The 23,547-nt window shown below is 36.4% G+C and overlaps 1 protein-coding gene across 1 annotated transcript in view; it reads left to right on the top strand.

Moving 5' to 3' along the window:
- LOC110463979 overlaps positions 1-21,088 on the top strand; it is a 148,267-nt gene extending 127,179 nt beyond the window's left edge. Inside the window, exons 7-14 of the mRNA XM_021518953.1 lie at positions 6,531-6,649; positions 9,123-9,323; positions 9,842-10,004; positions 12,263-12,434; positions 12,909-13,049; positions 13,560-13,676; positions 15,456-15,549; positions 16,193-21,088. Coding sequence (XP_021374628.1) covers positions 6,531-6,649; positions 9,123-9,323; positions 9,842-10,004; positions 12,263-12,434; positions 12,909-13,049; positions 13,560-13,676; positions 15,456-15,549; positions 16,193-17,424 — 2,239 coding nt within the window. The 3' untranslated portion in view covers positions 17,425-21,088. The remainder of the gene's footprint in view (positions 1-6,530; positions 6,650-9,122; positions 9,324-9,841; positions 10,005-12,262; positions 12,435-12,908; positions 13,050-13,559; positions 13,677-15,455; positions 15,550-16,192) is intronic.
- Positions 21,089-23,547: the final 2,459 nt, after the last annotated feature.

Here is a 23,547-nt window from a genome sequence, read left to right as displayed (position 1 = left end):
GGGGGAGGAAACGGTGTGTCTCTGTAAGTAAATGTTACTGACATTCTACGTAGGGGGGAGGAAACGGTGTATCTCTGTAAGTAAATGTTACTGAAATTCTACGTAGGGGGAGGAAACGGTGTTTCTCTGTAAGTAAATGTTACTGACATTCTACGTAGGGGGAGGAAACAGTGTGTCTCTGTAAGTAACTTTTACTGATATCCTACAAAGGGGAGAAGCAGTGTATCTCTGTAAGTAACCTTTTACTGGTATTCTTGGTAGGGGGAGGAAATGGTGTATCTCTGTCAGTAATTTTTACACTATACGAAGAACTTCAGTAAAAGTTACTTATGTGTAACAGTGTATTTCTGTGGGTAATTGTTACTGACATTCATTGTAGGGGAGGAACCGTGTATCTTTGTAAGTAACTTTCACTGGTATTCTACGTAGGGGGAGGAGTCATTTAACAGAGTTATAAAAAAGGTGGCTTGAGAATAGAATCTGTGCATGAGCATGAGAATGGTTTCATAAATACAGGAACAGTTAAACACTGTCAGTTAGATGTTAACACTGTCAATTAGATGTAAACACTGTCACTTTGAGGTACAGACTGTCAATTAGATGTACACACTGTCAATTAGATGTTAACACTGTCAATTAGATGTAAACACTGTCAATTAGATGTTAACACTGTCATTTAGATATAAACACTGTCAATTAGATGTTAATACTGTTAATTAGATGTAAACACTGTCAGTTAGATGTAAACATTGTCAACTAGATGTAAACATTGTCAATTAGATGTAAACACTGTCAGTTAGATGTAAACATTGTAAACTAGATGTAAACATTGTCAACTAGATGTAAACATTGTCAATTAGATGTTAACACTGTCATTTAGAGGTAAACACTGTCAATTAGATGTTAATACTGTAAATTAGATGTAAACACTGTCAGTTAGATGTAAACATTGTCAACTAGATATAAACATTGTCAATTAGATGTTAACACTGTCAATTACATGTTAACACTGTCAATTAGATGTAAACACTGTCAATTAGATGTTAATATTGTCAATTAGATGTAAACACTGTCAGTTAGATGTTAACACTGTCAATTAGATGTAAACACTGTCAGTTAGATGTAAACATTGTCAACTAGATATAAACATTGTCAATTAGATGTTAACACTGTCAATAAGATGTAAACACTGTCAATTAGATGTAAACACTGTCAATTAGATGTTAACACTGTCAATTAGATGTAAACACTGTCAATTAGATGTAAACACTGTCAATTAGATGTTAACACTGTCAATTAGATGTAAACACTGTCAATTAGATGTTAACACTATCAGTTATATTTAAATCCTGTCAATTAGATTTAAACACTGTCAATTAGATGTAAACACTGTCAATTAGATGTAAACACTGTCAACTAGATGTAAACACTGTCAATTAGATGTAAACACTGTCAATTAGATGTTAACACTGTCAATTAGATGTAAATACTGTCAATTATATGTAAATACTGTCAAGTAGATGTTAACACTGTCAGTTCGAGGTACAGACTGTCAATTAGATGGTAACACTGTCAATTAGATGTAAACACTGTCAATTAGATGTTAACACTATCAGTTAGATTTAAATCCTGTCAATTAGATGTAAACACTGTCAATTAGATGTAAACACTGTCAATTAGATGTAAACACTGTCAATTAGATGTAAACACTGTCAATTAGATGTAAACACTGTCAACTAGATGTAAACACTGTCAATTAGATGTAAACACTGTCAATTAGATGTTAACACTGTCAATTAGATGTAAATACTGTCAATTAGATGTTAACACTGTCAGTTAGATGTAAACATTGTCAACTAGATATAAACACTGTCAATTAGATGTAAACACTGTCAATTAGATGTAAACACTGTCAATTAGATGTAAACACTGTCAATTAGATGTTAACACTGTCAATTAGATGTTAACACTGTCAATTAGATGTTAACACTATCAGTAAGATTTAAATCCTGTCAATTAGATGTAAACACTGTCAATTAGATGTAAACACTGTCAACTAGATGTAAACACTGTCAATTAGATGTAAACCCTGTCAATTAGATGTTAACACTGTCAATTAGATGTAAACACTGTCAATTAGATGTTAACACTGTCAGTTAGATTAAAACCCTGTCAATTAGATGTAAACACTGTCAATTAGATGTAAACACTGTCGACTAGATGTAAACACTGTCAATTAGATGTAAACAATGTCAATTAGATGTAAACATTGTCAATTAGATGTAAACATTGTCAATTAGATGTAAACACTGTCAATTGGATGTAAACACTGTCAATTAGATTTAAACCCTGTCAATAAGATGTTAACACTGTCAATTAGATGTAAACACTGTCAATTAGATGTTAACACTGTCAATCAAATGTAAACATTGTCAATTAGATGTAAACACTGTCAATTAGATGTAAACACTGTCAATTGACAGTGTTTACATCTAATTGACAATGTTTACATCTAATTGACAGTGTCAATTAGATTTAAACCCTGTCAATAAGATCTTAACACTGTCAATTAGATGTAAACACTGTCAGTTAGATGTAAACCTTGTCAATTAGATGGAAACACTGTCAATTATATGTAAACACTGTCAGTTAGATGTAAACACTGTCAATTATATGTTAATACTGTCAATTAGATGTTTACACTGTCAGTTAGAGGTACAGACTGTCAATTAGATGTAAACACTGTCAATTAGATGTCAACACTGTCAGTTAGATGTAAACACTGTCCATTAGATGTTAATACTGGCAATTAGATGTAAACACTGTCAGTTAGTGGTACAGACTGTCAATTAGATGTACACACTGTCAATATGATGTAAACACTGTCAGTTAGATGTAAATGCTGTCAATTAGATGTAAATACTGTCAATTAGATGTAAACACTGTCACTTTGAGGTACAGACTGTCAATTAGATGTACACACTGTCAATTAGATGTGAACACTGTCAATTAGATGTAAACACTGTCAATTATATGTAAATACTGTCAAGTAGATGTTAACACTGTCAGTTCGAGGTACAGACTGTCAATTAGATGGACACACTGTCAATTAGATGTGAACACTGTCAATTAGATATAAGCACTTTCAATTAGAGGTTTACACACTGTCAATTAGATGTAAACACTGTCAATTAGAGGTAAACACTGTCAATTAGATATAACCACTTTAAATTAGATGTACACACTTTCAATTAAAGGTAAACACTGTCAATTAGATGTAGGCACTTTCAATTCGAGAAACTAATTGTCACTAAGGTAAACACTGTCAATTAGAAACATGCTCATTTTTTATACACTCTGTTGATTAGAGACAGATCGTTAATGCAGGTACCCCACTCTATTAACTATATATTGACCTCCTCTGTGTGTTTTGTGGGTATATGATAGGCCCAGAAGTCTAAATCAATGAAGTATAAGTCAGCGATAATTCATACTTGTTTGGCTAGAACCTGACACAGCTGTTAGTCTACCTGTGTTTCCCTCGTTAATCAATGCCTTACCTGTGACACCAGCAGTCTGTGATAGTGTCTGTACTCCTGTCATTCTCTGATCGTTCCTAATTAATTTATTATATTGATATATTGATGAATCTTTTGTCAGAGAAGTGGTAACATTTCATGAATAGGTATAAAAATACACATTCAATAATATTATTCTATTAGCTACAGTACAAATGTTTATTTGCCGTAGGAAATTTCATGTTTAGTCGATTAAGTATACAAATGTGGCTGAAAATTACATGTATCTACATGCCATATTGGTAAACTGAGCTCAGATGTCCATATGAATGATTATTATATTTCTCATATAATAGACTAAGTATATGAGTTCATACAACTGTTATATTGTAGCTACTAGCTATCAGTACATTGATATACAGTAAAGCCTTTGGTTTTCTGTATATTATATGTAACTCTGACTACATGTGTAGAAGGAGCACAGCCAGACAGGAATTCCAACAAAGTACCTCGGAACTCTCTCGGAGGCATTAACTACTTATTGAGCTACCAGGTTGCTGGTGATCGTCCCAGTCCAGTTCTGCTTTGCACATATGTCTATTAAGGATCTTTGTCCCAATGCATTGGTTTTTCCATTAAACAGTATTGAGTAACCTCCCCTTTACTTCTGTTTTGCAATAAGTTAATAACTGTAGCAAAGTTTGGCCAGGACACATCCATAGACTTAGGTAGCTCAATTGGTTAGAGCAATAATGTAACATTCAGAAGTCCAGGGTTTTGAATCATAGTCTAGCCCCGCGGAAGTCTTACATTCATAACACTTTTGTTGATTATCAGGTATATGTATTTTTTTCAACTCCCCCCCCCCCCCCCCCCCCCCCCAGTATATATTACTGCATGGTGAAATATCATGAATTCTCCATTTCATAAAAACATATCTCAAATGCAGTGAAGATATACGAAATATTATATCTTCACATGTGAAGAGTCACTCTTAGTATTGTCCAATCTGAACGGTACATTCTATTCTCTGCATAGATTTTCAGTTTCAAGTTTAGATAAAAATAACGGCAGAGTAAGGGGTTGTGTTGTATACCTTTGCAGCATACATTATTGTTTTTACAAAACTACTCAATTAATATAATTTTTGTCTGGAAATCTTACCAGATAATATATAGCAGCAAACAGCAAAAATGCAGTGAAAACCCATTCAAAATGGCGCTCTGCATTGTTGTCAAGCGTGACGTTATTAGAAATTGGTATAAAAAAATATGCTACACATTCCCAAGCTTTTCTGATGTAGCAATATTTGCGTCGTGTGAAGTGAAAAAATATGTAAGAAATAGAGAATGTCATTGTTTTCCCATTTGGTTAGGTTTGAGTTTTTAACGTCCTATTAACAGCTAAGGTCAGTTAAGGACGTGCCTCCATGTGTGTAGTGTATGCGTGCTTGTGCATGTGAATGCAAGAGACAGGGTATGTTGGTGTGCTTGCTTCCTTGTGATAGCACTGATCTGATGCCGACTTTATAGTGCTATCTCAATGAAATACCATGCCGAAGACACCCAGCACAGCATTCCGCCCGGTTACATTATACTGACAACGGGTGAACCAGTTGCCATTCCCCAGTGAACGTTAAGCAGGGAATAACAAATACCATTTTTGAGGACTTTGGTATGTCCCGGTCTGGGGACAGAACCCATTGCCTTCCTCACCTTGGCAAATGCTCAACATCTAAGCCCAAAGTGAAGTGTTGCCAAGCAAGGCGATAGGAAATAAAAGGTAGTAAGGAGTAAAAAGAAAGATAAAGATCCCAAATATAGCAATGGGGGCAGCAGATTTATTATGGTTGCTTTTGTGTCCCCAAATAGAGGACACCAAAGCAAATCCCCAATTCTGCAGTGGGTTTCCACATTAGTCGCCTCCTATGATGCGGTGGGTAACAGCAGGTATATTCTTTCCCGATCCCCCATCAGCAGGGGTGTTGTTTTCCCGTTCAATACAATTTATTTATTTCAATTGTATAAAACGAATATGTGATAGCAACCAAAAAAAACAGTGTTGTGACAAAATGTGTCTTCATAGCAGTCTCGAGTGTTCATAGCAGTCTCGAGTGTTCATAGCAGTCTCGAGAAGAAATTACTTTTATTTAAAGAGGGGCTATATATACCAGTGACGCTTTTAAAAAGGAGACAGTTGATATTTTATCCAAAGATTGCATTTTGAAAAGTAATATGTGTAAAAATCACTGCAATTTTGACAAAAGGTATAAATAATATTTTATGTAAATCATGTTATGTCCCTTCTCTCTCTCAGGAGATGACGTTATTACCAAATCGTTAACATTTAAACGTGCTGTTTAAAATGTACATTTGTGAGCAGTGGGACAATTATTGAGTGAAAATAGTGCAAAATGTAAGGACATTGAGAGGAACGGAATATTCTGAATGGCAAAATTAATGTCATTAACAATCAATATATACATTCTCTGTTATTTTAATTAAATACATTCAAGTATGCAGAATCCGTTTCTTCGATTCGATCCTTACAGGTTGCTGGACTGTCAGAAAGTCAATTTTATAAAAAAATGATTTGGTGTCCAGCAGCTTTGCTGCATTTTCTTGTTAATTTCATCTTTATCATTTCTATAAGTCTATCAAAGTATAGTTTCCTCTTCAGAAGTGGCTTATCAAAGCCATAGTAATGCAGGAAAAGACAGTTTTCAATACTTAGTTAATTAAAATTTGGCAGTGGTACAGGAACCTTTAAATATACTTTTTTGCTTTTTTCCTTTCGCAGCCTTTATACACAAACTTTAAACTGTTGACGCTAAAACATACAAAAAATATAGGTGTCCTCTTTCAGACCCTTATACACAGAAAACATCTATTGTCAGACAAGTTTGGTATATGACTTAATCACTTGACTCCCTATACAGTTAGCTTAACACTTTTCACAGAAACAATGGTACTTGAGTAACGGTTGGTTGTTATATAATGTCTTATTTTTCAGGGTTGAAGGGGCATTGACAGCAATGGGATGGAAGAGAACAATGGATAAATATGACGAGCGCTTCAAACTGAAGTGGACGGAGTGTAAGACAAGAATCAACTATGGCTCCTATAAAGAAGGTTGGTGTCTTAGAAATTCAGGGCAGCTAACACATTTTAAATGAATGTGACAGGTTTTAATTTTATCTAAGATTACGGTCATCTCTTAACTGATAGCTGGTAAAGCAGCAGACTGGGAAACTTGGTTCCAGTCCTGTCCAGAGCACACCTACTGCCTTCTTGTTAGATTATCACGAGTGTATAGACATTACTGCACAGCTCCAGCAGACCACGAGGGGGATTAGTGTACTGTTTCGTAAGGATCAAGTAAACTCTCCATTAAAACCTACTGTAATGGTTGGTGATTATGAGCTTTAAACTGTTCAATGTCAAGCGTGTAAGACATAATACCACTGAAAGTTTATACTGGGATTATTATATACTATTGGTTTAGGATATACATGTCTGGACTGCACAAGGTCACCTTTATATCTGGTAAATATACAATATTCATAGGTAGTCTTCATAAACAGGTGGATTAAATATGTGAAAGAAAATAATAAAAAAACAACAAAGCAAAGACAAAAAAAATGGGATTAAGTCAAACACTTTACCTGCCAGGCCTGAATAAATGTTCAGATGTCCAGTATATTATCTTAATTAAGCATGCACATGGAAGTATAGTAAACCCAGATTTGGAACAGTCCAGCTAGTACAGATCTGCATACAGATGTATGATATATCAAATTGAATTTTAGAAATTTTCTTTAAGATATGATTTAATAAATATATATATAATGAAAGATATAAAAGTCAGTTGATTTAAAATGAATAGCCAATCTTAATTAAAATCAGTTACAAAACCATAACATACTCATTGGTGATAGCAAGGCAGTAAAAAGAGATATTTGTTTTTCAAATATAAGCACATGATGTGTAATGCCTATCCCTTCAATCAGCCAATCATTATTACTGTAAAATGGTGTCTTGTCCATCAGATTAGGGTTTATTGTAGTCAATCAGAACTACCAGGACATACTAACTATACTAGCGGAAAAAATAAACTGTGCATGCCTAAAATGTGTTATAAAAATAAATGTGTATGACGTAGAACAACAAGGTTTTCAGGGACAATTTATTTATTATTCATTAACAGTTGCATTCCATTTTCCACGTTATAAATCAATAAGTTCTGTTCAGGAATGACGTAAACACAGCAGGGGTCAATACTGAGTTCACAAAGTTAATACCTCGTATGTCCACCGTTTGCCTGAATGCAAGCCTGGCAATGTCGACGCATGGAGCCTATCAGACGGTTCAAGAATGCTTGTGGGATGGCATTCCAGATCTGTACCAACGCTGCAGCCAAATCAGCCAACGTCACCGGTTGTTTAGGTAATGCATGTAATCTGCGCTTCATTTCATCCCAGACGTGTTCAATAGGCGACAGATCGGGGATACAGCAGACCAGGGCAACACATCAACATTCTTTTGGGCCAGAAAGTCCATAGCGACACGAGCTGTGTGTGGCCCACCGTTGTCCTGCTGTGGCGTAATGTGACGTTGCTACCCTTGCACGAATGGAACGACGTGGGTCCGAAGGATCTCGTCACGGTCACATAGCGCGTTCAAACTCCCGTGAACAACCACCAGAGGCGTTCTCCAGGTAGATGTGATGCCGCCCCAAATCATAATGCTGCCTCTTCCGAAAGAACGCTTTTGTACCACACACGCGACACGAAAACGTTCTCCAACGCGATGATACACTCTGGAACGACCGTCACTACTATCCAGGTGGACTCACGACTCGTCCGTAAACAAAATGCCTGCCCAATCCCGTCAAGTAAATCGCAGATGCCTTCTGTACCAGTCCAGACGTGCTACACGATGACGTGGCAGGGGAACTGGGCGGATTGCAGGACGTCGCAGAGGGATAACTCGTTCACGCAATCGGTTCCGTACATTTCTCGGGCTTATTGGTAGCAACTTGCCGTTTGGAAGCGATTTCTCAAATGGACAAGCCGAATATGGTTGTCCTGTTGACGTGACGTCACACGTAGACGTCCCGCACGAGGTCGATCGCAGACGTGGCCAAACTGTTGACGTCATCTCCACAAATCCCGGATTGTGTTTCGATGGACATGAAAACGTGTAGAGACAATGGCTTGGCCCATACCAGCTTGAAGCATACCAATAATCTGGAGAGGGTCATTTTCATTGAGCCTTGGCATAGCATTTATCACAAATCAAAACGTTATAATGCTGTTTTACTGTTCACTGGTCTCAACAGAGTGACCCAACAGTTGAAAAATAAACTTTCATTGTCGAATTGGATGGCTGGTGGAGAAAAACGTGCAAACTGGTCAACGCCTATAGAGACCAAACTACACGGGAAAAACTGTCAACGACACACGGATAGTGTGTATGTGTCATACTCGGTCATGTGTGTGAATGTTCATGTATATACAGTTGGTAATACATGTTCTATAACAATTCTCCGCATGCACAGTTTCTTTTTTCCGCTAGTATATATCTATCTGTGTTTGTATTATAGGAGACCAGCTGGTAAACCACATCCCCAACGGAAACCTGCTCACCAATAAACTCGGCCTGCTCAACAGCCTACAAGAATATGAGCGAGTTACACTCAGCACCAAGGGCAGACCACCCCGGTTACGATTCACAGATTTTGTCCCAGAAACCTACAGGCTAGACGAAGCAAAAGACAAGGAAGAATTTTTGAAAATGTATCAAGGTATGACTAGCTAGGACCCGGTCAGACGAAGCATGATGAGGTATTCACATAACTTGTGTCACAGTGGTGATGGTGCAAGTGTACCAGGTTGTTATAGCTACTCATCTTATGATGAAACCTTCCAGATCCAGGCATACTTCAATCAACAAGAGATCTTGCTGTCAATTTTCTTAAATATTCTGTTTTTTTCTATCGATATCATTTGTAGTAGAAATCCTATTTCAGTTAATTCTTTTAAATGCTGATGATTTTTTTTAATAAATATTTTGAAGAAAAGACATTTTTAAATGAGCTCAGATCAGCAGATAAGGTCAAAGAAAAAGAAACAAAATTGTTTTGATTGAGCTCTAATTTGCAAATAGAAAGGTCAAAGGTTAAACTTCTTAGTGTCTTTTATGTATGTATAGCATTTTTTAGAATATTGAATGGATTGCGATATGTGTTTTGCAATTAAATCAGCCATGCATTTTCCCCACTTTTGGAGCCCAGAATCAAAGGAAACTGTTGGAATGTTTCAGATGGAGAGCTGTGGATTTGCAAGCCGACAGGGTTAAACCAAGGCAAGGGAATCTTTATCATCAGGTCATACGACGAGATCATTAAACTCCTGGAGGAAAGAGTGCACAAGAAAGAACAGGCCCAAAAGGGCACCAAGCCACTCATGACAAGGGTCGTGCAAAGGTCAGGTTCAAGCGGGGTCAGATAAACTCATAGAGGTCAGACAAAGGTGATACAGAGGTCAGGGTCAAATAGGGTCAGAAATGTATATGTAAGAGGTCAAATAGGGGTCAGCATATGTTATAGTCAAAATGGTATCAAATGTTTAAGAGGGTTTATACAAAAAATTAGCATCTAATAGGCCGAAAAAATGTTACATGTCAGATAAGGTTGTATAGAGGTCAAGGACAAACCAAGTTGTACATCGTATAGGGTTAAACTGACTGAATGGTGAAGTCAAACATGTAGGTCAGACAGATGTAACAGGTCAGAGGTTGTAGAGGTCAATGGTCCTGTAATGTACAAATGCAAAACTTAAAATAACTCAATATACAGCATTTGATATAGTGCCCTATCTAGCAAACCTAAGCCACTCCAAAGCACTTTACAGTATGTATACAATGGTTTTTTACAATCAATACAATTAGCATATACATTAATCCATACAATTTGAGGAATTCACAGGAGCTGCCTTATCAGGCGCTAACTACTTGTCCTATGCCACCTGGCTAATATCTCCCTATGTGTGTATGCCTGTGTGTGTGCTGGAGATGTATTGTGTTCTGTTTGTAGTAGGACCGACTGCTTCCAACGGTATCATTTATAGTGCCACCTCACTTGAATGCAACAACACAGATATTGCAACATCCACCGCAGACCATTTTATACTCCATCTGGGTTGTTGGAGTTGTGTGGGCAGGAGAAAAACACTTTCTCTGAATATACATGCAAACGACGACTTCGGGGATCGAACCCGGCCGCCTGCGTGGAAGGCCGGGGTGTTAACCACTCGACCAATCCGCCCATGATTAAATCAAACACGTCTTTTTATGCCCAACAATTGTATATATAGTTTTGGGGTTGGGATCTAAACCATTTCGAACCATCCTGGAAGCATATGTGCAATCATCTCTTTATACTCAGCAATTGTATATACCGTTACAGGGTGGGGCTCTCAACTGTTTCCAAGCTGTGACTAACAAACTAGGTCCCTAGGGGTTCGGTCAGACCCCAGGGTCTATTCTGATATCATGACTGCATTCGTCTTTTTATGCCCAGCATTTGTATATATAGTTTTGGGGTGGGGATCTCAACAGTTTTAAAGTTATGGCCCAGGGACTATGTCTCCAAGGGTGGGGCCAGACCCTATAGCCATACTGGAAGCAAATGTGCATTCTTCTCTTTATACTCAGCAATTGTATACCATGGTAATATGGTGGGGATCTCAACCATTTCCAAGTAATACACTTTTTTTGGCCCCACCTCTTAGCCCACAGGGTCAGCCCCACCATTTGTAAAATGTTTAATCCCTGCCTCCCATGAATGCTTCCGACCAAATATGATCAATATCCATGGCAAAGTTCTACAGAAGAAGTCGTTTATAGCAATATATCAAAATTGCCCCCTTTTTGGCCCCGCCCTCAGCCCCCTGGGGGCTCAGCCCCACCATTTGTACAATTTTGATTCCCCACCACCTAGGGATGCTTCCAGTCAAATATGGTTGATATCCACCTCTTAGTTCCAGAGAAGAAGTCCCTTTAAGCAATATTGCAAAATTGACCCCTTTTTGCCCTGCCTCTCAGCCCTCTGGGGGGTCAGCCCAACCATTTGTACCATTTTGAATCCCCAACACCTAGGGATGCTTCCAGACAAATATGGTTGATATCCATGGCATAGTTCTACAGAAGTCGTTTGTAGCAATATAGCCAAATTGCCCCCTTTTGGCCCCACCCCTCAGCCCCCATGGGGGTCAGCCCAACCATTTGTACAATTTCTAATCTCCACCACCTAGGGATGCTTCCAGTCAAATACAGTTGATATCAATCTCTCAGTACCAGAGAAGAAGTCGCTGAAAGCAGTATAGCCAAATTGTCCCCTTTTTGCCCCGCCCCTCATTCCCCTGGGAGGTCAGCCCCATCATTTGTACAGTTTTGAATCCCCACCACCTAGGGATGCTTCCAGTCAAATTTAGTTGAATTCCAATCAGTGGTTAAGAAGAAGTCGTTTAAAGAAATTGTTGACGGACGGACGTACGGATCGACGGACGGACGACGGACGCAACGGTATTGAATAAGCTCACCTTGATCCTTTGGACCAGGTGAGCTAATAATACAGATAAGCTTATGATAACAAAATTGAAATGCGTGATCATTAGGTTTTAGTAGTACATGTATGTATATAAAATAGTTCGTGATAAAGTTACTGATGTTATTTTCTACCAGGTATATCAACAACCCAATGTTGCTGGATGGCCGGAAGTTTGACATCCGCGCCTACATGTTGATTGGGAGTACAGTCCCCTTCCTTGTCCTCTATCACAAGGGATACGTCCGTCTGTGCTGCACCAAGTACGACACCAACGACACAAGTCTCATGACACATCTCACCAATCAGGTAACTCATCAAAAATCATCTGCATGACAGGAATATTTTATGAAGTTTAAATTGATTGCTTTGGCAAATTTGAAGTAATTACAAAAAAAAACAAAAAATCATATAACTTTACAACAAAATCTCCACTTATTCCCCCTCCGCCTGAAATGTGTTTTATATGTTCTAGGGGATTATATACATAGATGTATTAATAAAATATTCTAAAATTCTGTCTAGCTATTAGGTCAGTCATGTAATTTGCCTTAAAATCATGTATTATACATATCTGGCTCCAGCTTAATTAGAAAAACAGAGACGTGCAGACTATTTTGTAACTGACATAAAAAACCCTTTTATGTTTCAAATTTGAAGGAAACTGGAATATAACACAAAACAGTTTTAGGAAAAAGCTACATGTAACTTGTTGAAAACCTAAGGCCAGACTTTTGATTAGGAAAAAGTTGGGGTCATATTTTTTGTTTTTGTACCTGACAGTTTGTCCAGAAGAAGGACCCTAACTACAAAGAAAACAAGGAGGATTCTGCATGGTCGATGGACAAATTCAACGACTACGTCAATGAGAAAATAAAACCACAGGCAAATTTAGAACAGGATTGGGTCTACAATACCCTCACAGTAAGTAAAACAAGGAAGCTCAATCTTTACTGCTGTAACCAAACGGAAAACCTCCAGTTTTTCAGATGAACACTTTGTAAAGATACGTTTTGCTGCATGCTCGCTACCAGTGCTTTTGTCTTTCTCTCTAAAAGCTGTATTGGTAGTAATAGCTGTGATTCCTGGTGTACCATTTTGGAGTGTAACTTGTAACACAGAAAATGGGAAAAGTTTAGCAATGTCAATAGTTGAAAATGGTCAAATTTAGAGTTCAAAATTGTGAGTCTCCCTCCAAAATAGGTAGAATTAGAATGTATGTAAACAGTGTTAGCTAACTGATTCCTAACTTAAAATGTTCAAAGGAAATTATTTTTTTCAGTTCAACAATTCTGAATGATTGAAATCAAATGCCATTTAAAATCTAAAGGGAGATAACTGTTACAAAAGTGAAGTATTTTGTATAAGGTAGCATGTCTCCTTGAGAGGAGAGCAATTGACCCCTGACAGAATTTGTAACATATTTACTTGTAGAAACAGATGCAGAAGATAATGATCCACTGCTTCAACAGTGTGAAACACAAGCTGACTACCCGGCTCGGTTACTTCGACCTGTTCGGACTCGACTTCATGGTTGACCAGGACATGAAGGTATATTAGCTACCGTTAAAACTCAAGCCTTAATCTTTAACCTGTGTCTCTATTTCCACATAAGGTATCATACTTAATTGGTTTTTTTTAAATCCTCTGTTTATATCTGATTTTAAAAATAACCTCAAACTTTAACAGTTTAGTTTAGTTTAGTTTAATTTTGTTTAACGTCCTATTAACAGCTAATTAAGGTCATTTAAGGATGTGCCTCCATGTGTGTAGTGTATGCGTGCTTACATGTATGTATGCAGGAGACAGGGTATGTTAGTGTGCTTGCCTACTTGTGATTTTAACAGTCGTATAACTTCATACATGTTGGCAAGGAAAATTGTGTTTGAACTATATAGATATAAGTATGCTAAGTTGGTTATAAACACAAACAGGAATTGAAAACTGATGTCATTTTTCATTAATTACCACAATGTGCCTAGTCAGTAAAATCAGCTGTATGAATAATAGTGAGACCTAATGTGAAATAACACTCGGATTCTGCAGGCAGTGATCAGATGTATGGGTAACATGTTTACCTATTCTGCCCCTAAATTCATACCAAACTGATCTCATTCCAAATGGTGTTTGAACAGTTTTTTTTAGCTCACCTGCCCGAAGTGCAAGTGAGCTTATGCCATGGCGCAGCGTCCGTCCGTCGTCCGCCCGTCAACTTTTCCTTTGAAACGCTACTTGTCCTGAACGGCCCAGTAGATTTTGCCTAATTTGGTCTGGAGCATCTTTAGGCTAAGGGGACTCAATGTTGTATAAACGGTGGGTGTGGACCCCCTGGGCCAGAGGAGCGGGGCCCAATATGGGAAATGGAGGTAAAACCTTTAAAATCCTTCTTCTACTGTAGCAATTGAGGGATTTTATCTTAATTTGGTCTGGAGCATCCTTGGGCTAATTAGGGGACTCAATTTTGTATAAACCGTTGGTGGGGCCCCCCTTTGGGGCAGAGAGGTGGGGCCGAATAGGGGAAATAGAGGTAGCATTTAAAATCCTTCTTCTACCATAGGGATCGAGGGATTTCATCCCAATTTGGTCTGGAGCATCTTTATAAGCCAAGGGGACTCAATGTTGTATAAAAAGTGGGTGTGGACACCCTGGGGGCAAAGGGGAGGGGGCCCAACATGGGAAATTGAGGTAAAAACTTTAAAATCCTTCTACTGAAGCAATTAAGGGATTTTATCCTAATTTGGTCTGAAGCATCCTTTGACCAAGGGGACTCAATTTTGTATAAACGGTGGGTGTGGTCCCCTTGGGGCAGAGGGGTGGGGCCAAATAAAATCCTTCTTCTAACACAGGGATGAAGGGATTTCATCCCAATTTTGTTACGAGCATCCTTGGGCCAAGGCCATTGACTCAATTTTATATGATTTGTGGGATTTGACATCCTTGGGGAAGAGTTGCAGGGCCCAATAGGGGAAATAGAGGTAAAAATCTTTGAAATCCTTCTTCTACCATAATAATTAAAGGAATTCATCCCAATTTGGTATAGAGCATCCTTAGGCCAATGGGATTCAATCTAGTATAAGCAGTGAGTTTGCCCCCCCTCCCTCTGGGTGCTGAGAGTTGCAGGGCCAAATAAGAAAATTCAAGGTTTTAATCTTTAAAATCTTTCTTCTCCATAGGAGGGATTTTATGTAATAAGAATAATTTGCCATGGTTGCTTTATTACCCTCTTGGCCTCTATCTTGTGGTAAGCAAAATGCTGTTATAAGATTTTTTAAAACCTCATTTTCTCATTTTCAAAGTATGTCCAATGTATAATGTGATTGCCTGTTGTAGGTTTGGCTAATTGAAGTGAACGTAAACCCAGCCCTGCACTGTAACTGTTCCGCCCTGAAGGAAGTGATCCCGTTAGTTGTGGAGGAAACACTACGTAAGTTGTTACCTTTATTTTGCCCCCAACATTTACATGATATTGAATTGGAGATTAATTCACATTGCAGTCAGTATGTGTGTCTTCCATTCTGTAAAAAAAAAAACGGTCCTGTGATATTTTAATCTGTAATTGATGTTTAACATTAGATGTATATTCAAAATTAGATATTCTGCAATATAGGTAATTAAAATCATTAACCAAAATGTTAAAGATGATATCCTTGGGTGACTGTGTCGTTGGCATCAGCACAAATGGTTTTCTTACACTAATTCATGAATTCAGGAAAGCTTTGATTGTTCCGAAACTTTCTACTGTAATTTTGCTTTTATATATACTGGTGTCTATGAATGTTTGTACTCAGGCAGACTCTAGAACTTAAAGTCTGAATGTTTTCATGGAAGGGGAGTAATTGTCCAAGTTTGAGCTATTAATTTTGCTTACTTATTACAGACTTGACTAGAGGGACTTAGGCTAATGAAATCATTCAGTGGAGAAATCGAGCATGTATCTGTAGTCCCGAGAATGAACGCTAGGAAAGGCACTAAAACTGACCTCATTTATATTTATAAATCCCAAATCAATAATATTCGGATTTATTATTTACCAATTCTTATTGACATCTGACTGCCTCTATTCACAGATATCAGTGTCGAATGCTTTGAGAAGGCCAAGCGACACCAAGCACTACTTCCTCTGAACTCCCAACGCGGTTTCTGTGTGTTGTACTGTGGGACTCGTCCATACTACGTCGCATCACGCTCAACGCGCAGTGTGTCACCCTCAAAGGACTCTTCAAATGAGAAAACACGGACATCAGTATCAAACACTGCTGTTCAGCGTAACACATCGCCTGTACGGAGTCATCGTATGATGACCAACAGTACACCCGTGGTAGTGGCAGCATCGTCTGCACCCGCAGGAAGTAAAAGCACTGACACTACGGTGAAGGAATGTACCCCACAGACAATCATACCCAAACCTGTGCCAATAACCGAAGATTTAGTGGCATTAAAAATGACTCATGCAGGTGGAAATACAAACAAAAATAGCACCAGTGAAACCGACACTCCAGTGACGGAAGAAACACCGGTTACTGCGAAAAACGAATCTGCTCCTACTACCAAAGACACATCTGTCAAAGACACGTCAACAAAAGATACGACTACAAAAGAAACAACTGCAAAAGATGCGACTACAAAAGTTACCACTGGTGATACAAATAGCCGGACAGCTACAAAAGCTGGCGACGTAGCAAGTAAATCTGCTAGTGTTAAACCTGCGACAAAGTCGGTCGATACTAAAAATAAACCACTCTCTCTTCGAACAAGTACTTCCTCTAGGCCAACTTTGTCATCTACGGCCAAAACCACAACGTCAAGTGAAAATGTAAAGGCCCCAGTCAGTGCTCCCATTAAGACTGTTGTCTTGACGACTACGCTTCCAACATTATCACTGACAACTAGTTCTAATTTACCAACTCAGCATATAAAAAATGAAATCTTCACATCGTCAAACAATAATGCTGAAACGACAAAATCAACATCCATGCAATCAATGTCTACTGTTAGTGGACATACGTGGACTCTCGGTGCCACTGGTCTCCAAATGATTGGTCCAGAGTCAGCCCTTACCACTAAACCAGCCATCTTGTTTCCTGGTATCGCTGGGGCCAGCTCAGCCTCCTCCAGCCAAGGGGACACAGCTCTGTCTACGTCTTCCATGCTCGGGCAGAGTCAGAGTAGCACAACTCTTTTACTTGGCACCAATTTCACAGGATCCTCGGACAGTGGCCTGACACGACAATCCTCAAAAGTACTGACATCTGCTCACAGAAGGAACAGAGACAAAGATAGACCTGATCGTGGGAACTAATCTTACCTATACATCTTTATTCTTTTAGTGTTGAACATCAGGATTAATGAAAGAGTATGAAAATTTTAACTTATTTCAGTTTAAATGACTTAGTGCCAGAACATTCATATGCTACCATTCTGACAAATTTAAACTTTTATGTATATATATTGCAGCAACAATAGCGATGGGAAAATTTCCACACGGGAAAAATTTGAAGAATGAAAACATGCAAACCCTGTTAAAGTAGCATATACTTTTACAATATCAATCAATATATAGAACAAACGTTTTGTATCCGAAAAATTGCTCATTCTGAAAATGTATATACATTTAGCCATTGATCATCTCTTATAGTATTGTTGTCTTTTCTTCTTCTATTTTAAAGTTATATGTATATCTATTAACATTTATTTTGGTTTCAATCTAAATATTTTCAACAACTAAGTTATCATTTATTATAATATATTCTGTATGGCATTCAAATCATGTAAACAGATCTACAGCTACTGCTGTTGAGCTGGCTAATAAATTACAATGTGATAAAGGCAGGACTAAACCAGGGTTAGTATTGGTCAGTATTTTAAGGTTTTTAAACTTTTTTTTCTACATTGAAATCCAAAGGCAGGTTCTTAAAAATACAGGGTAATTTTATGTGGAAAATATATGTACAAAAGAATCCTCTTAGATTTCTCAGGATTTTCTTGAGGAACATTTTTATTCTTTGAGCTTGAAAACTTGCAAATGAAGCTTATGGTAGGAATCATACTAAAATAGAAAATTAGATATAAAATTTTCAGATTATATATATAGACATTAACTGCAATGTATTAAACACATTGAATTGTTCAGGGACAATTATTCCAGCCATTGTGATTTGAAGATAGAAATGAACTTATAAAAGCATTATCTTAAGGTTAACCTATCAAACCAAAAGTGCAAAAAGTGCATTGTAACATTTCTCATGATCCAACACAATGTTCAGGAAACAAGTCAGTTGATACGTACAGAAATACTATTAAATTCCTCAGGGTCAGGTATTATAATAGTTTGTTGTATTGTGAAGTGGTCCCTACCTATCTGTTGAGTATATGTATATTACAGAAACACAAAGCATGTTGCTCTTTTTTTTGGCCTACTAATAAGTTTGGAGCATTTCTTAATCCTTTTAAACATTTGACTGGCACTGAATTTATATATCATGAGAACTGTCTTACATATAGGGTTATCTTGAATGTACGGTTATTCCCCTACAACAGGGTTATCTTACATATACGGTTATCCCCCTTTAACAGGGTTATTTGACATGTACGGTTATCTCCCTTTGTCAGGGTTATCTTACATGTACGGGTATATATAATCTCCCTTTAACATGGTTATCTTACATGTACAGTTAGCTCCCTTTAACAGGGTTATCTTTCATGTATGGTTATCTCCCTTTAACATGGTTATCTGACATGTACGGTTATCTCCCTTTGTCAGGGTTATCTTACATGTACGGGTATATATAATCTCCCTTTAACATGGTTATCTTACATGTACAGTTAGCTCCCTTTAACATGGTTATCTTACATGTACGATAATCTCCCTTTAACATGGTTATCTTACATGTACGGTTATCTCCCTTTAACATGGTTATCTTACATGTACGGTTATCTCCTTTGGCAGGGCTATCTTACATGTACGGTTATCTCCTTTGGCAGGGTTATCTTACATGTACGGTTATCCCCCTTTGGCAGGGTTATCTTACATGTACAGTTATCCCCCTTCGACAGGGTTATCTTACATATACAGTTATCCCGCTTTGGCAGGGTTATCTTACATGTATGGTTATCTCCCTTTAACATGGTTATTTTACATGTACGGTTATCTCCTTTGGCAGGGTTATCTTACATGTACAGCTATCTCCCTTTAACAGGGTTAACTTACATGTACGGTTACCCCCCTTTGGCAGGGCTATCTTACATGTACAGTTATCCCCCTTTAACGGGGTTATTTGACATGTACGGTTATCCCCCTTTGGCAGGGTAATCTTTCACGTACGGTTATCTCCCTTTAACATGGTTATCTTACTTGTATGGTTATCTCCCTTTAACATGGTTATCTTACTTGTACGGTTATCTCCCTTTGACAGGGTTATCTTAAATGTACAGTTATCTCCCTTTGACAGGGTTATCTTACATGTACGGTTATCTCCCTTTGACAGGGTTATCTTACATGTACGGTTATCTCCCTTTGACATGGTTATCTTACATGTACGGTTATCTCCCTTTAACATGGTTATCTTACTTGTATGGTTATCTCCCTTTAACATGGTTATCTTACATGTACGGTTATCTCCCTTTGACAGGGTTATCTTACATGTACGATAATCTCCCTTTAACAGGATTATCCTACACTTGTTATTATTTCATAAAGATTAAGTACTTTTTCTTATATGGAACTATAAACACTTGATTGTGATATCACATTCCCAGATTCTAAGCTTGTTGTGTAATTAAATATTCATAGAAAGTTACCCTTCATAAGAATTATGTATAATATATATATATATATACATGTATGTATTCCATTTCTTAATGGTAAATTAATTGAATACATCGTATTTAGTTTGTGAAACAATTGTGCTGGGCTTTGCTGAATCACAAGTTTCATTAGCATATAAAACATTTGTTTTCCTGATTATTTAAACTGTTAACAATTTATATATGTCCTTGGATACAATATTATCACTGTCAGATAATACACAAAAATATAACTACACAGTTTAAAAAAAACAGAATTCGAAAATTTGATTTACATGTTAAGTTGATGACATGGATAAGACTGTGGGAACTGTAGCTCATTACTTAATATATATAATGTGCTGAAGGCCACAGATCTTTTATACTGAAGCTGTCAGTCTTTAACAGTCTTTATTTCTGTGTGATATTTAATTGTTCGTTCTGTTGTAAGTCTTAAAAGGCTTGGTGCAACATGTACATGTACCTATGACAGTAGAGTTTGGCTAAGAAGACAGAATTATTGATAAAGCACTTTTTTGTCAACTTAGAACATCTAGAATAAAGTATTCAACGATGTTTCACAGTTTTTTAGGAAGTAAATGAACTTTATTTAGGTGGTGTGATCAAGAGCTTTAGATGTTTGCTATGCTTTTGTTATGTTGGATTATTTAGACTGAGCTCTGTTTCATGCTAAATGTTACATATAAAAACTGTAACAGGGCAAAAACACAAACATACCTTTTTGTCCACTATGTCATTAACTCCTACTCATTATAAGGTCCGTCAGCATGAGGTAAGTATAAGTCAGGTTTTCATATATAAAATGTTTAATATTATTGTATGATTGGAGTGAAAATTATAAGTTACCAAGTTCATATCCTATTTAAAGTAAATGTGAAATATATTTTTTTAACAAAAATCAGTTCTGCATTGTAGCAGTTCATACTGAGTATAGTCAGTTCAGGTCTGATTATAAGTATATGTACGTGTACTTAGATTACACCTGTCTTAAGTCATTTGTGTATATATTGGTGCACATATTCATCAGAGCAGGCCTTTGAAAGGTAAGCATTCTTTCTGAATGTTTTCCCCCCTGAAAATGCTTAAACAATTTGCACTGTATACATTGTACCTGTTGCTACAGTATATATAAGTATACATTGTACTTGTAAATACAGTATATATAAGTATACATTGTACCTGTAACTACAGTATATATATAAGTATACATTGTACCTGTAACTACAGTATATATAAGTATACATTGTACCTGTAACTACAGTATATATAAAAATACATTGTACTTGTAACTACAGTATATATAAGTATACATTGTACCTGTAACTACAGTATATATATAAGTATACATTGTACCTGTAACTACAGTATATATAAGTATACATTGTACCTGTAACTACAGTATATATAAAAATACATTGTACTTGTAACTACAGTATATATAAGTATACATTGTACCTGTAACTACAGTATATATATAAGTATACATTGTACCTGTAACTACAGTATATATAAAAATACATTGTACCTGTAACTACAGTATATATAAAAATACATTGTACTTGTAACTACAGTATATATAAGTATACATTGTACCTGTAACTACAGTATATATATAAGTATACATTGTACCTGTAACTACAGTATATATAAGTATACATTGTACCTGTAACTACAGTATATATAAAAATACATTGTACTTGTAACTACAGTATATATAAGTATACATTGTACCTGTAACTACAGTATATATATAAGTATACATTGTACCTGTAACTACAGTATATATAAGTATACATTGTACCTGTAACTACAGTATATATAAAAATACATTGTACTTGTAACTACAGTATATATAAGTATACATTGTACCTGTAACTACAGTTTATATATAAGTATACATTGTACCTGTAACTACAGTATATATAAGTATACATTGTACCTGTAACTACAGTATATATAAAAATACATTGTACTTGTAACTACAGTATATATAAGTATACATTGTACCTGTAACTACAGTATATATATAAGTATACATTGTACCTGTAACTACAGTATATATAAGTATACATTGTACCTGTAACTACAGTATATATAAGTATACATTGTACTTGTAACTACAGTATATATAAGTATACATTGTACCTGTAACTACAGTATATATAAGTATACATTGTACTTGTACCTGTAACTACAGTATATATAAGTATACATTGTACCTGTAACTACAGTATATAAAGTACACATTGTACCTGTAACTACAGTTTATATATAAGTATACATTGTACCTGTAACTACAGTATATTTAAGAATACATTATACCTGTAACTACAGTATATAAAGTACACATTGTACCTGTAACTACAGTATATTTAAGAATACATTGTACCTGTAACTACAGTTTATATAAGAATACATTATACCTGTAACTACAGTATATATAAGTACATATTCAGGTACAGAGAAACAACAGAATAAAACTTCCCTAGAGGAAATGTTTATGTATAATTATCTGTGATTGTGCATTCCTAAATGTTTTTGTTTGTCAAAAAGTTTTTTTTTTTTTTACTGTAGCAGTATTTAATGAATTATCTATTAACCAAGCAACTGTGATTTACCAGTAGTTAGTTTATATAATAATCACTCAAAAGCTCCAGGTTGTAATACTTCAGCAGCATAATGACACAATGAAATTAAATTTGAATCTGTGATATTTTCATTTTAAATGCTGAAAACATAATAAACATTTACATGTAAACAAATTGATCGCCTTTATATATAAAATCAGTCCTGTATTAAACACATCAGTTATATAATGTGTAGCAGGACTTGTATGGGTCATATAATGTGTAGCAGGACTTGTATGGGTCAATCACCGGCGACCAGATAGCTCAATTGGTTAGAGCATTTGTTTAGAGGTCGGAGGGTCCCTATTGTGAATCCCACTCTAGCCATGCATTCCTTTTTCTACCGTTACATTTGGCACCCCCAAAATATACCCATGGTGGTATTAGGGTCTTGTGTGTCTTCAAGGGCGAAGACTTTGTTGAAGGAAGGAGGAATTTTGCAGAACTAGACTGGGTTGATCACCAGTGACCAAGTAGCTTAATTGGTCATGGTCTGTGTGCAGTTCCGACGGTCTGTATTTCTCTTTTTGCTGTTACAAATGTTATCATTTTGACCTAAATATGATACAGTGTATCTTTCTTTTTATTCACACTAAAACACATATGGTCCCTTATTTTGAATCAACTGTAAACATGAATCGCAGTGTGTTATTCTACAAGGTTTCACAATCTGTTACATTACCTCTCATTACAGTGCAAAATATGTGCTGTACATTTTAAAATGTTTTACTTGATCAAAATCCTAGTAAGTAATTGAAATTTCCATGATTTTTTTATTATTTTTTTATTCAGATTAAATCAGTGTTATCAATCTCTTTCTCTTTTCAATTTGTAAATGATAATTTCCAACAAGTGCCTTAAACGATTAAAAAGAAAAACTAAATTTGAGGTAATAGATAGAAGATTCTGATTTTGTATTCTGAGAATTCATGAGAATTTTTATTTTTTTAAACTACCAAATATATGTAAATTTAATTACAGAAAAGTTGAAA

Source organism: Mizuhopecten yessoensis, unplaced genomic scaffold (assembly GCF_002113885.1).
Source record: "Mizuhopecten yessoensis strain PY_sf001 unplaced genomic scaffold, ASM211388v2 scaffold10949, whole genome shotgun sequence".
Lineage (NCBI taxonomy): Eukaryota > Metazoa > Mollusca > Bivalvia > Pectinida > Pectinidae > Mizuhopecten > Mizuhopecten yessoensis.
The sequence above is the reverse complement of the archived record's forward strand: the minus strand, read 5'-3'. Positions and strand labels throughout refer to the sequence as shown.